The sequence below is a fragment of the Gadus morhua genome, chromosome 14 (assembly GCF_902167405.1).
Source record: "Gadus morhua chromosome 14, gadMor3.0, whole genome shotgun sequence".
Lineage (NCBI taxonomy): Eukaryota > Metazoa > Chordata > Actinopteri > Gadiformes > Gadidae > Gadus > Gadus morhua.
In genome coordinates this window covers 27668418-27683566 of record NC_044061.1, presented here as the reverse complement: position 1 = coordinate 27683566, position 15149 = coordinate 27668418, and the positions used below count along the sequence as shown (strand labels likewise).

Here is a 15149-nt window from a genome sequence, read left to right as displayed (position 1 = left end):
AGAGAGAGAGAGAGAGAGAGAGAGAGAGAGAGAGAGAGAGAGAGAGAGAGAGAGAGAGAGAGAGAAAAAAACAATTAAATGAATTTATGAACATAAAAAAAGGATGGCTTTATTTGTAAAACAGTACATTTATTTGTTCATCCCAGCTCCCACCAGGCTGAAGCTGTCGTCAGCGAGTGGTTTGGGTTTCCTGATCCGAGGATTAATTTAAACATTTTCCTCATGGTTGCATCCTACCACCTAACCGAGCTGTTCAGCCCAAGGAAAGAGACACAGAGCAGACAGAGGAGGGAATCCAGTAAGAGACGCAGAGCAAATACCATTATCTTGGTTTAGTTTGACCTGCAAAAACATGGTCGTTTCCCGCATCGTTCGTGGGACTCATAATGTATTTCCATCTGTCCATCGTATCGGAAGAGATTGTCTTAAGGCAGTAGTGATTTACCAGAGAGGACAAAAGGATCGGCATTAGGTTAAAACAACAACATTTCAAGCATCATACATATTTGAAAAATAATATGAATTAGGATATAGGTGATGCTGACGATGATGATGTGGTGTAAATCATAAATTTGGATTAGCATAACCTAGAAGCAAATACAATGTTATGGATGACATGGTGTAGTGTGGGACACAAGTGTCATGTTAGTAAGTTCATGTGAACAAAACCAATGTTACATGTTACCACGGCCACGAGGACATTAACATGGACTCCAAAGTCAGGTTTTGAGGACGCGGACATCGAAGAGATCGGAGATGCCTTCGCTCTCGTCCAGGTTGTAGCTGTAGTCGCGGTCGCTGGGAGGAGGAGACAGCTTCAGCAGGGGGGCGAACACTGGGGAGAGGTGGAGGAGAGGTGGATAAGAGAGGTGGAGGAGAGGTGGCGAGGGGGAGTGGAGGAGAGAGGATGAGGAGGGTGAGTGGTGCCAGGCAGCCCAGTGTAGCAGCAGTAGGGAGGGAACGTACCTTCAGAGGTCATGAGGTCCGCGATCAGATCTGCACCTGAGGCTGCAGAGAGAAAAGGGTTATGGGTTTAATAATTAAAGTAAGAGTCAAAAAAGGAAGGAAGAGGAGGTACAGGACTGTGTCTAGTGAGTCACCACACCACAGAAATAGAGATGAACACATAGGGCCCTATTTTAACGGTCTGAAACGCAAGTGAGAAGCTCCAAGTAGCTTTGTTGGCGGTTCTATGGCGATGTCGATAGTTTACCGGCACGAAAAATGACTTGCGCCCGGCGCAAATCTAAAAAGGGTTGGTCTGAAGTAGCATAATTACCCGTCGGTGTGGTTTGGGCGTAACGTGCAACAAACCAATGCGAGTGCCAGCTCCCATCCCCTTTAAGAGCCATGAGCGCATTTGAATCTGACGAGTTGATATTTTGACAGCGCTTCTGCAGTCTCCGATGAGACCGATGCACATGAATTTCAAACTTCAAATGGCTAAGTTTATGGCCAAATAATATGGCCTAATTCACACATGGAATAAGGTTTTCTTCCACAACTTCAAATACTGAGTCCTATTGAACGTGGTTCTATTTGATGATATTTAATGATGCACGCAATACATTATAAACATTGTTTCTTATCAGTATTGTATGAATTATCGTTATCAACTTGTGTTCATAATATGCATGTGTCCCCCCGTTAATATACATTGCCATGGACTGTATTATGCGTTACGTGTTTAGTTTGCGTGTGTTTAAACAGATGGACGCGCGTGTGTGTGTGTGTGTGTTATACATACACACACATGCGCCCGCATTTATTCATTCTTTTTAACACTCACTCGCGCTAAAACAATGTTTTCTCACGATCAAATACTCTCAATCCTAAAAGTTATGGGCATGTACACGAAAATATGTGTTTGCTGTACGGTGTTTGCAGATGCATTGATTTAAAAGTACAACTTATTACCGCTGTATCAGCTGTTCTTTCCCAAATAATTGACCAAGAATGTGTGGCTAGGTAGATGAGAGAAGCAAGCGTATGCGCGAGGTGCACAAGCAACATTATGCATGCGCCCTTAAAATAGCATCTGAACAACGGGCCACTGACTATAAACCAGGTATTTCCTGGTTTGTCGCGCAAATGGTTTATGAAACGTCAAAATAGCACAAGGGAACATTTGCGCCAGAACACGCCTCCTCCTTTCGCCGAGCCGCCCCTTGGGGCGCAAGATCATTCCCTAATTTACTGATGCGTGGCGCAGGAGGGAAAAGACCGCTCTGCGCCAGTTGCATCTAGCAACGACACATGCGCCAGTGATTAAGTCAATTGCGCCGGATGCAAGATAGGGCCCATAATGTCTTAACTCAGGTCACCTTGGTACTCCACTCGACTGGACGCAGCCTCCGCAGGGGGGCCGTCCCCCGGCGGCCTCGGGCCCTGCGAGGTGGGTCGTCCCGGCCTGGGCTTGAGTCGGGCCTCAGAGGAGGCAGGGGCCCGCCTGCTGACGGAGAAGAGGTCCCGGGGCGGGGGGACGGGCAGCGTGATGGGGGCCGGGGCGGCGGGGTCCTTGTTGATGAGCAGCACGTCGATGGGCCCGTTGACGCTCTTCAGATGGATCTGGTAGCGCTCCTCGCAGTCCTCCACCTGGGGGCCGAGGGAAGGGGTTACTCTGAAGCAGGGGCCAGCCGGGACACACTGTGGGGGCCACACCCTGGGACCACGGTCTGGGGACTTCTCTGTGGGGACCAGTGTCCGGGCAGCACTCACCGCCTTGGGGATGGGGACGTCTAGCAGGGTGCCGTGGGGGGCCCGGACCACCAGGAGGGTGTTCCCTGGAGGAACACGACGGAACAGACGCCGAGTTATGATAAGAAACTGGACACTGAGGGCATTAGGATGGATTCTGGGTTGAAGATCACGCCATCTAGGTCAGGAATTACAAAGCAGGAAACAAAGATATATATAAAATGGTTTTAATAAAAGAGGAAATTATACCATTGAAACAGTCGCAGATGTCTTCATGGTTCACATAGGCCAGCGTGGGTCTGGGTTAAGGTCAGATACTGCACAGAAACACCATCCAGAGCCATAATACCACAAAGCGATACATGACACGGATATGAGAAACTCCTGTTGATATAATATCAAGGATATAACAATAACTGACACTGACTCTGAAACTCGTACCCATCACCAATTTGTAAATTCTTATACATTTTTAAGTATCTTTTACTTTAGTTTTTATTTTATTCTATTTTAATTTATCACTTATGTCCCTGCTTGTTTATATTGTGTTACATATACATCACTGTTTGTTCATTGTTCATTGTTATTGTCTTAATGTATGCAGTGCACCTTATTCACCAAGCCAAATTCCTGGTTGGTGTAAAACCCTTCTTGGCAATTAAATCCTTTCTGATTCTGATTTCTGATTCTGATATGATTCTGATATGATTCTGATATGTCATCGGGTTGACATGTTAAACCCTACATGAGAAGCTCCTAAACGCAGCATACAACAGGGGCTTCCCCAGAGAACCCTATGAGACCCCTGGCCATGCGGGACAAAGATATGAGAAGTTTTCCGAGTCCTCTGTGGTGTTCTGGATGCTCTGCTGCACCCAGACCTGCTGCTGGTCCAACACCGCCTCCCTGAGCTCCAGCTCCTCCAGCTCCGACTTCAGCACCATCAGCCTGCTGTCGTCATGGTGAGTCCCCGACAGACCGAGGCCCCTGGAGCGCACACACACACACACACACAGTGTCACAGAGCCGCCCCACCTGCAGGGCGGGGGGGGGGGGGGGGGGGGTACGGGGGACTTACGTCCATTGCACACTGTTCTTCGAGGTCTTCTCAATCAGACCGATTCCCTCCAGAACGTTGGTTATGTCATAGATGCGTCTCTTCTGTTTGACAGCCAAGTGGTCCGCAGCCTGGAGACACGGAGACCTCTATCAGGCATCCTCATACAAGCATATATACACACGTGCATACATATATACACATATATATAGATATATATATATATAGATAGATAGATAGATAGATAGATAGATAGATAGATAGATAGATAGATAGATAGATAGATAGATAATATAAATAACAGAGCAATATTGATCGATAACTTAGCATGTTTTTGATGTTTTAAACTTTTAGCAGCAGTGGTCGGATGAGTTGTAATCTGTTGGAGCAGCACTCCAGAAGTGAAGCAGAAGTTCTTGTGATCTCACCTCTTTGAGGTTCACAACCCCGTCCTTCGCCTCCTGCAGTAGGGTCACAAACTTGATGGTGAGCAGCCCCAAGCTCCTCTCGCTCCTCACGGTCATGTTGGAAGTGATTGCCTCCATGAACTCGTAGTCCATACTGCTGGTTCTAGATCCAGTCTCCTGACCCCCCTGAGGACCAGACCATCCGACCCCAGCGCTGGAGGGCTAGGGTTGTGGCGCTGGGACGGCCAGCGGGATGCGATCACAGACTTTTCTGTCAATAGAAGTTTGAAACTTTGAAATGTCTCAGAAAGAAACTTCTGCGTTCAGAGCCCAGAGCAGCGCCGCTCGGACCCTGCGCTTGTCCGAGTTGTCGGTTCGAGTCCCGGACCCCCGCGGGCTCAGTGCGTCCTGCCCCCCCTTGGGACGAGAAGTTTAACTTTAAAGTTAAGCTGAAATTATAACGAAATTTAAAACTCGCTCCATAATCTGGACTCTTTCTCGTCGACGGAAGAAGACCACAAGAAAACTTTGTGTTTTTCCGGTGCAAGGTTTTCGCAGGCTTCAAAGTAAAAGTTCTCCTTGCGCAATAGCTTTCAATAACTGACTTAACAACATTAAAATAACACTTAACAACATTAAAATAACGTCTAACGCCACTGAACAACATAAAAATAAGGATAATAATAATATTAACAACATTCAAATAACGTGGTATGCCGCTTAAGAACATCAAAATATCATCCAACGCAACTTTAAAACATTAAAAAACATTTTACACCACTTAACAACATAACATCTCAAAAAGTCAAAATTCGGGGATTATGATTCAATTTAGATTAAGGTCTAAACTCCCAAAACAAATATTACATGTGGCACTAATCCTCCTATATAACATTATAGAACATTTAGAATACATTGAGCTGTAATCATGTGAAAAACTCATCCAATACATAATAATCAAAACAGTGCAAGACCAAGTGACACATAAAGGCCTACATAGGATTTGTTTTATTATTAGTATTATTCATATTTAATTAATTAGTTATCTCCTCATCCTCAATGATAACAACAACCGGTCAGGGCTAACCTGTGTTGTGTAAAATTTAAAATCTAAATTTAAAATTTAATATAACTTTATATATAACCACACTTCCAGGTGTATTTGACACAGGTGTTGCTTATTGAAGTAACAAATCCGCTCTATAAATGATTTATTTCGTGTTTTATTGATCACGTGGAGCCGCAGCCAGTCATTTGACCGCTTGTTTACAGCACTGCTGTCTGTCCAGGAAGTAGAGAACTGTTCACATCCACCCGCAGACTGTTCATCTCTTCATCTCCACAGCAGAGACCCGTATACTGTCCGTCTCTTCATCTGCACAGCAGAGACCCGCAGACTGTCCGTCTCGTCGACCGAGGAGTCACCATGTTACCTAGACGTGTCCTGGTGTTGCTGTGGTTCTGCGGTGTCTGCGCCCTGGCGCAGAACCCGCAAGATGAAGTCAAAACTCTACCCGGCATGGCGTTCAAACCGAACTACAGGCAGTGGTCGGGTTATCTGATGGCCAGCCCAGGAACCTTCCTTCATTACTGGTGAGTAGACTTCACACAACAGAGCGTTCTAGTGATGGTGGCAACTTCCTCTCTCACTCGTCCTCAAAGCAGATTTGATCGTGTAGTGGCTCAGTAGTTTGACATGTAAGTGATTTCCTAGAACCTAGATTTCCTTAAATTCTCAGTGCAGACGACATTCTGGTCTTGTATGAAGATGTGCAACATGTAGCTCAACACATGCGCTGTTGGCTCTGCTCTCCAGGTTCGTGACCTCCCAGAGGGACCCCGTCAATGACCCCCTGGTCCTCTGGCTGAACGGGGGTCCGGGCTGTAGCTCACTGGACGGGTTCCTGTCTGAGAACGGCCCCTTCCATGTGAGTGGTCCTTGTAGAGCATGGACGCTAACCACAGCTTTAAAATGAGAATACCTGAAAAATACTTTCTCTTTTTTTCACAGGTACAAGACAATGGAAACAATCTTTATGTGAACGAGTTCAGCTGGAACAAGATTGCAAACCTTCTGTATCTGGAGTCCCCTGCAGGAGTGGGCTTCTCTTACTCTGATACCAAGAACTACAACACCAGTGACGACGAGGTGGGGGCAGTGAAGCGCCTAATGGGACTGGTTATCACCAGGTGGAGCAATGGCACTATATTAATTCATGCTGCATCTCTTAGGTTGCAGATAATAATTACCTAGCACTGCAGAGTTTCTTTGGGAAGTTTCCGAACTTCTCAAAGAACGACTTCTTCATCTTTGGGGAGAGCTACGGTGGTATCTACGCCCCCACTCTCAGCCAGCGAGTGGCAGGCGGCGCAGCGAAGATCAACTTCAAGGTGAAGGGTTCTTTAACCAGAACTTGTCGGGGTCGGGGTCAAGTCCAAAGCTGAGTTTCACACTTCCGTGTCTCTTTCCAGGGCTTTGCTGTTGGAAACGGACTCAGCAGCTATGCCCTTAATGACCGGTCCCTCGTCTATTTTGGTTACTACCATGGCCTCTTTGGAGAAGAGTAGGTGGACAATATCTGCAGTAGCTAATGATTCACATAGGAGATCAGATTTCACTTTAACAGCAGCCTTTAAAGACTTCCATTGTCACATGGTTGCTGGTGACATTTCCTCTTCCCTGCAGTTTGTGGCGTGACCTCACCTCAAACTGCTGTGACGATACGGGCTGTCACTTCGACACCGCGGAGGCCGGGCCCTGCAACACCATGGTGCGTGTTCTCCTTCACAGCGGGTCTCCTCACTGTCGGACCGTCTCTTAACCCTCGCTCCACTCCTACCTCAGGTGAACCTGGCCTTCCGGATCGTGTACGATGGCGGGCTCAACGAGTACGCCCTGTACCTGGACTGTGCGGGCGGAGTCAAATCCCACCAGGGCTACGAGAGGAGCATGCGCAACCTCCTGAGGAACAGCAGGGAGGCCTGGCGGCACCTCAGGGTAAGGTCTTCCTCCTTCTGAGCTGGCGTTGGTTGGTGGTCGACCATAACGGAGGTGTGTTTCTGTAGGTAGCGCCGGCGCAGCGCGTGAGCCTGAACGTCGGCGGCGTGCCGCCCTGCCTCAACAGCACGGCTCAGAAGAGCTGGCTGAACCGCCGCGATGTCAGGAAGGCCCTGCACATCCCTGACGTCCGGCCCCCCTGGGACCTCTGCAGGTACATACAGGAGGCTCTGGGACATACGCAGGTACGCTTCTGGGCTCCAGGCCCGTCGATAATAGGAGAAGGCTGCGTCCTACCCAGTGCCTCCTAAAGAACTTGATGGGTCATGTAGGTACTTGCACATTAGCGCCAGACTCCCCAGCTCTGCTGAAGGTGGCCCGGGGGTCTGTAGCGAGAGGCCACCCTCTCAGCCCGGTTTGTTCTCCAACAGCGACGTGGTTGGAGATGGGTACAACAGGACCTACCCAACGATGAAGGACTTCTACCTGAAGCTGCTGTCCCTGGGCATCCGGGCTCTGGTCTACAACGGGGACACAGACATGGCCTGCAACTTTCTGGGGGACCAGTGGTTTGTGGAGGACCTCGGCATTCAGGTAAGGTTTTGCTCCTCCAGGGAGGAGAGGGGGACGATACCAGAGTGTTGGAGTCTAAACACTAACTTGTCTGTTTATGATTTGCTCCTAGGAAACCACAAAGTACCAAAGTTGGAAATACGATAACCAGATAGCTGGCTTCTATCAGCAGTATGGTAACCTCACCTTTCTTACGGTCAAGGTAAGCATCATGTACCTGCTCACTGTCACATTACTTCTCCATCCCATGCTTTACTGTCAGTCCGAGGAGACTGACGGTGATGTTGTGTTGCAGGGCGCTGGTCACATGGTTCCTCAGTGGGCCCCAGGTCCAGCCCTCCACATGTTTGAGTCCTTCATAACATCTGGCTCCTTCTAGACGAGGTCGGGCTCAGAAGTTCTTCTCAGGGAAGGTCCATCGTGGTCTGAGCTCTAGACGGCAGCCTCTTCGTTAGAGGACCTTATGGAACGGGGTTTGGAGGCTTCTCCTTCTCCCCTTGTTTTCTTCAAATGTCATATACTGCACTTTTTTTTGGGGGGGGGGGTTGATATTGTACATGATTGATATTTCTTTTTTGAATAAACCACAACTTCAATTTCAGCGCCTTTATTGTGATGCTTTGGTCCAAACCTGCCAATCAGGCACAAGCTTTTTGGCAATTTAAAGATGTCAAAAAAATGTCTAATGCTCAACAAGGACACCAACAGTTTGAAATCATTCCTTGGCCGTTTAATGGCAATGACTACTAGGCATACATGGAGCTGACTGAATCAAAAGCTTTTAGATATAAAAATGTTTTGGGAGATGAGCTCTGTACAATACTTGGCTTTTATTCTCCATCTTAACTATTTACATTTAAATCATTTTACATTTTCACAGAACATACAAGTTTGCAACAAACTATTAAATCATTATTTACATAAGTCAATGACCCACCAAAGGGAATCTCCACTAGTGTACTGCCCAAGACTGGGATCCCAATGTTGGTCTAAGAAAGTGAACATTTTCTGTCATTGTGCAGCTCCTTCACACAGGGACTACATTTAAAAGCCATTAGGTCTGAATGTAACATGATATACTTAACATTGTAGTGAGTCTTTTACAATGTAGGAATGTACATGCACTGTCATATTTTGGTACATCTGCAACACTAACAAATTACTAGATTTCAAGCTATTTTGCACCTTTGAACATACTGACCACTGATCCCTTTATAACATGAAGACCACATAGTATTTTAGTTCATGGAGGCAGTGGCTTCTCTGCCCTCATACAAGTGTAGGCACCATTTCCCTGTAAATTGCACAGATTACTAAATAAATACTAAAACCCTGAAAAATACATAAAATAATGTTTGTCACTTGTAATTATGCCTTTCCATCCTTAAAATCAATCCGTGTTCCAAGTATTGATGCTCGGCCCCTAGGAATCGTCTCCTCGTTGACTAGTCCATGAACACTGCCGCTGTCGCACCTTCAGACCGGAGGGGCGACAGGTGCTGTTTTAGCTGACGATGTCTTGGTAAACAGAGTTGGACGTCGTCAGTCCGAAGACAAACGCCCCGATGGTGACCATCACCACCCCGTAGACCACCAGCACGTACCAGCTGTGAGAGATCAGAGAGAATCAGCACAGAACCAGACATCCTAGAATCCACACAGAGCATCCCAACGGAGGCACAACGTTACCTGGCAGACCGGTCGTCACTCTCAGAAAGCTTGGCTTGGATTAGACACAGACCTGGGGACAGGGAAGATGTTATCATGTGATCTATAACATCATCACAGCGATGGTACTGATGAGATGGTGATGAGGATACCTGGGAAGACGAAGATGAAGCAGGCGGCCAGCCCTCCGATCAGCGAGATGACCTTGCCGATGTCGGGGATGAAGAGGGCAAGGGCGAGCGTGGAGGAGAACCACACCACAGTCTGGAGGATCCGACGCCTCCGCTCCCGAACCACACACAGCTCCACCTGCTCCCCCCGGCAGCGCAGCCACAGCCCCTCCACCACCGCCCTGAGGAGGAGGAGGAGGAGGAGGAGGAGGAGGAGGAGGAGGAGGAGGAGGAGGAGGAGGAGCAGTTAGGAGCAGTTAGGAGGATTAGGGGAGCAGTGGGGACCAGACGCCATGGGCTCTTCTGAACAGACTCTGCAAATTTAATTCAACTGAACAACGGTTTGATAAATGATGCACATCCCTGAACTCATGGTCTGACCATGTAGCAGGTCTGACCGTCCAGTCTGGGTTAGTCTTACCTGCCACAGAAGTGCAGGATGGGATACGAGGTGACGACACAGACAACGATGAAGGCTCGTGCAATTGCTATAGCGATGTCATCAGAGGGGTAGGACATCAACACATCCTGCTTGACCTCAGAGCCAAACGAGAGGAATCCACAAACACCTGCAACACACACACACACACACACGATGAATCAGAGTAGAAATTAGAGAAATGGAGAGTAAACCGGTTTAAGTATCTTAAACTGGCCTTCCCTAAACCAAGAGGAGCTTAAGCTACACATGGATGCTCTCCAATCTAGCTGTGGTCATGCTGCCTTCATAGAGTACATAACACCAGGGGTCTCATTTATAACCGTTGCGTACGCACAAAACGGGGCTGAAAGTGGCGTACGTGACTTTCCACCCCAAGTTTGTCTTATTACCGTAACCCTATAAATACAGCGGTGAGCCCCGTGCGTAATGCTGCACCATGGCACTGCCGGCACTGCTGGAGGACCATGCAAATGGCAGGATTCGGAGGGAATGCTTTTCTCAGTCCTTCTGCCATTCTTTCCGACAAGACATAATACTTCCATCGGAGTCTGTTTTATATGCAGATTGCATTCATGAGGTCTTTGCATTGACCATTTATGGTTACAAAGGGCCGTGTACAGGGCGGAACGTGAAGCTGATTCAGCTGCGCACACTTGTAGGCACTCTGTGATTTATAAAGCAAAGATTGCTTCGAGGTGTGCGTAGTGCGTACGCAGGGTTTTATAAGTCTGAATATTTTTTGGCGCACACAAAACTTGGCTTTTGGGCGTACGTACACTTTTAGTAACGATCCCACGCAGTTTTATAAATGAGATCCCAGATCCCTGACTGTGTGGGGCATTAAACCAGGGTGTGTGTGGCTTTAAACTAGGGTGTGTGGGGCATTAGACCAGGGTGTGGGGCCCGTCTTACCGGTTCCCGTGTACACAAAGAGGCAGATGATCATGCCAACCGTCACCACCAAGCCCCACGGCCTCATCTGCTTCCTGCTCATGCTGTTGAACACCGGGACACTGCTCACATGGCACTGGAGGAGGAGGAGGAGGAGGAGGAGGAGGAGGAGGAGACAGGTGGGACAGGACACAGGGAGGAGGAGGAGGAGACAGGGAGGAGGAGCAGAGCAGACAGGTGGGACAGGAGACAGGGAGGAGGAGGAGACAGGTATGACCGGAGACAGGGAGGAGGAGCAGAGCAGACAGGTGGGACAGGAGACAGGGAGGAGGAGGAGACAGGTGTGACAGGAGACAAGGAGGAGGAGGAGACAGGTGTGACAGGAGACAGGGAGGAGGAGACAGGTGACAGGGAGGAGGAGGAGACAGGTGAGACAGGAGACGGGGAGGAGGAGGAGACAGGTGTGACAGAAGACAGGGAGGAGGAGACAGGTGAGACAGGAGACAGGGAGGGAGTGGTTAGCTGGTCCTAAGCACGGAGCATCCAACACTGATAATTATTTTCTCTAATGATATGCTGAATGAGTTTAACCACACACACACACACACACACACACACACACACACACACACACACACACACACACACACACACACACACACACACACACACACACACACACACACACACACACACACACACACACACACACACACACACCTGGAAGCCAAAGCAGATGGTGGGCATGGCGTTGAATACGGCGGTCCACGAGGCGGCGCTGCAGGAGGAGCACACGGTGAGAGGAGCAGAGAGAGGAGCACAGGAGCAGGAGGAGCACGGTGAGAGGAGCACAGGGAGCAGGAGCCGTTCAGAACCGCTGGGCCAGGAGAGCTTCAGGGTGCGGCCTCTACGGTGGGACCCCCACAGCGGGGAGGGGCTGACCTGGTAGGGGAGGAGCTTATCTAGTAGGGGGGGGGGGGGGGGGGGGAGCTGACCTGGTGGGGGTGGGAGAAGCTGACCTGGTGGGGGAGGAGCTGACCTGGTGGGGGAGGGGCTCACCTGGTGGGGGAGGGGCTCACCTGGTGGGGGAGGAGGAGGGGCTCACCTGGTGGGGGAGGAGGAGGGGCTCACCTGGTGGGGGAGGAGGAGGGGCTCACCTGGTAGGGACGTTGGTGGGCACGGTCTCCTCGGTCAGCAGGAAGTACTTCACGATGACCACGATGGTGACGTACCAGGTGCCGACCACGCTGAACGCACTGCGGGTACAAAGTCATCAGTCACACAACACGGCCAAGAGCCATGACCCATGTTAACACCCATGTGACCCCATATGTGACCCCGACATGTGTCCCCCCCTCCATGAAAACAATGTTTTATTGATTGATTGATTGATTGATGGGTGTGTGAGGCGGTCCTACCTGGCGTATTTCTGGAAGCCGATCTCCTTAGGGATGGAGAGCGGGAGGATGACCAGGATGGCCGTCACACAGATGGTGAAGCGGCGCTGCAGGTACCAGTGGGAGGGGGCGGCCTCGTGAGCCACTGCCGCCATCACTGACGGGACGGGGGGGGGGGGAGGAGACAACCACACACTGTCAGAGTCTACAGCTTCACATATCCTCATGCAACTAGATATTAATGCGTGATCATCTGTAGGGACACAACCCCACTCTATTGACCACAGGACAGACCCCCCTCTATGGATCACAGGACAGACCCCACTCTATTGACCACAGGACAGACCCCACTCTGTGGATCACAGGACAGACCCCACTCCATTGACCACAGGACAGACCACACTCTGTGGATCACAGGACAGACCCCAATCCATTGACCACAGGACATACCACACTCTGTGGATCACAGGACAGACCCCACTTTGTGGATCACAGGACAGACCCCACTCTATTGATCATCTGAGAGGAAGGGGTGTGGCTATTGATCTGATTGGGAGTTTCCTTGTGATAAGATCAGACTGAGAAAGGTGGTGACCTTCTAGATAACTATAATTGATTAAGGATAAGAAATGGTCGTCAGGACTCATAAGAGCTTCTGTTTCCCCACTTCCTCCAAATGGAGGAAGCCAGGCAGACAAAACACATTTCTATTGTCAGCGTTTCTGCGGTTCCTGGGTCACAAGACGGTTTGCCCTTTGGACACTCTTACAGCACACTAGGACTACGACTGGTTCCACCCTGAGGTCATTCCAGTGAAGCTTGGTCAACTCGAGTAACCACACACACACACACACACACACACACACACACACACACACACACACACACACACACACACACACACACACACACACACACACACACACACACACACACACACACACACACACACACACACGACTCACAGCATTCCAGCTGGTCTCCGATGACGATGAAGAAGGCGATGCAGGTGCCGAAGGTGTAGACTGCGATGGACAGCTCGCAGACCACGCCCGAGACCTTCCCGCAGGACACCCGGACCACCTCCTGGTAGGTGGCCTCGTTGCTGACCTGGAGGAGAGGAGCTCAGGTCAGACCTGCTTCAACACCTGATGCTCTGCTGACCTCGGAGCCAGAGATTCAACCTTCAATCAATCATTTCATTGGAATGGAATCCTATTTTGTTTCAGATACCGAAGAAAATTAGGAAATAGTATCTGCTGATCTTATTTAGCAACTGACAACACACACACACACGACCAAAAGGGGGCTGATAAACCAGACATTGACCTGTGAGCAGTACCCCAGCACCACCAGTCCGCTGATGATGAAGATCAGCATACACTGCAGACCAAAGGGAAAAAGGAACTGTTACACCAAGGTTCAACTTCTGTGCTCCTAAATGCAAATCACATTGTGGTGTTGAAGGGGATAGCGTGATTGGCGTTTACTCGAGTCTCCAGGGTTCGTTAGAACTGGATCAGGCTTGAGACTAACGTGATTTACATCACGTTAGTACTAAACCCAATTATTCATCTCTCTCTCTCTCTCTCTCTCTCTCACCATTTGTAGCATCAGTCCGGCCACCACTCCGCCCGCCATGTTGAAGGCGGCGGGGAAGTTGAGAAGCCCCGCCCCCAGCGCCGCGTTGACCACGATGAAGACGGCGGCCGTGGACGACACCCCCCCCGCGGCCTTGGCGCGCTCCGCCTCTGGCGTGCGTCCCGACTCCACGCATGGGCTCTGCAGCAGCCACGCCCGCTCCCCTGAGCCGTCTCGGGGCCCCTCCCCCAACCGGGGCCCTTCCTCTGCGTCCACACTCTGAGACATCCCCTCAGGAGCCGAAGGCTGACCTTTGACCTCCAGCCAGCCCAGTGTTCCCGGTGGTGGAAGGGTCTGTAGTCAACCAACAGATGAAGCTGTACGATCACCAAGTCAGACCAGTACGACAAGTATGACACCAGGTCCTGTCACTCCCAGATCAGCTGTGATCCCAACAGGGTCCTCACTTAGGGTGGGGGTTCAGATGAGGATCCTGTGGTCTTCACTGAAGTTCCTTCAAAAGAGAGAAACAGGTGTCAAGAAACAAAATGGTGACATCTGTGTTCCCTCCGGTCACAGGAAGATGCCTGTCAAACCAGGCGGTGAGTTGGGACTCATCAGCTGACCACCTTCACTGAATGGGTTAATGAAGTAGAGACCTTTGACCGAGGTGAACAGAATGTAAATACCACGTACGTTACGACTTGTAGTGGTTCAAGTCCAGCTTGTATAACGTTAAGGCAATACACATCTGTATGGCAACACACATCTGCATCCCAACACACATATGTATCACAACACAACACAAAACACATCAGCATCACAACACACATCTGGATCACAACACAACACACATCTGACTCACAATCCATCACGGTACAGAGGGGCTACGACCCTGTACGTCGGGTACTCAATCACCCCAGGTACTAACCGCTAACCCCAGCAGGTACTACCAGTAACACTCCCATCTCCCCTCTGACAGGATAACAGCGCCGTGTAGCGCCGTGTGAGTGCTAGCTACCCTTAGCCTTAAACAACAGCTCCGGTCTCTAACCCGAAGCCCGGTCCGCTGTCACTCTAGGAGAGAACGTTATTTACCCGGGTCTGGTTCTGGTTCTGCCGGTCCTTCCTGAGGAGAGAAGCGGGCTTCAGCTCCTTTCCTCCGGGAGTGAAACCCAACGGGCGGTCAGCTCCTTAATATGGAGAGTCACGTGACCGTGAGTCACGTGCCTCAGTGGGGACGGGACGGTCCAATGTTCATGTCCCGC

At 49.9% G+C, this 15149-nt stretch overlaps 3 protein-coding genes across 4 annotated transcripts; 1 reads left to right on the top strand and 2 right to left on the bottom strand.

The window, feature by feature from the left end:
* Positions 1-79: 79 nt before the first annotated feature.
* LOC115558304 (transcription factor E2F5) lies at positions 80-4697 on the bottom strand. Of its 2 annotated transcripts, XM_030376286.1 has the most exons (9): positions 4183-4697; positions 3776-3885; positions 3526-3684; positions 2947-2990; positions 2719-2783; positions 2325-2595; positions 967-1008; positions 686-835; positions 80-249 (listed from the first exon to the last, which is right to left on the bottom strand). In XM_030376286.1, the coding sequence occupies exons 1-8, from the start codon at positions 4312-4314 to the stop codon at positions 720-722; spliced, it is 939 nt and encodes a 312-aa protein (XP_030232146.1). In that variant the 5' UTR covers positions 4315-4697; the 3' UTR covers positions 80-249; positions 686-719. The 2 variants fall into 2 exon arrangements, with proteins under 2 accessions (XP_030232146.1, XP_030232145.1); XM_030376285.1 differs by having other exon boundaries at positions 80-835; positions 4183-4696.
* Positions 4698-5395: 698 nt separating this feature from the next.
* si:ch211-122f10.4 (Cathepsin A-like protein) lies at positions 5396-8333 on the top strand. The gene is made up of 11 exons (XM_030376282.1): positions 5396-5754; positions 5978-6089; positions 6173-6310; positions 6394-6552; positions 6634-6725; positions 6848-6932; positions 7007-7159; positions 7228-7373; positions 7591-7753; positions 7845-7934; positions 8028-8333. The coding sequence occupies exons 1-11, from the start codon at positions 5588-5590 to the stop codon at positions 8109-8111; spliced, it is 1389 nt and encodes a 462-aa protein (XP_030232142.1). The 5' UTR covers positions 5396-5587; the 3' UTR covers positions 8112-8333.
* On the bottom strand, positions 8324-15113 carry slc38a7 (solute carrier family 38 member 7). The gene is made up of 13 exons (XM_030376283.1): positions 14980-15113; positions 14349-14395; positions 13903-14235; positions 13630-13683; positions 13266-13410; positions 12322-12457; positions 12061-12159; positions 11624-11681; positions 10925-11039; positions 9992-10139; positions 9553-9752; positions 9422-9473; positions 8324-9339 (listed from the first exon to the last, which is right to left on the bottom strand). Exons 3-13 carry the CDS (start codon positions 14167-14169, stop codon positions 9237-9239), a joined length of 1377 nt encoding a protein of 458 aa, XP_030232143.1. The 5' UTR covers positions 14170-14235; positions 14349-14395; positions 14980-15113; the 3' UTR covers positions 8324-9236.
* Positions 15114-15149: the final 36 nt, after the last annotated feature.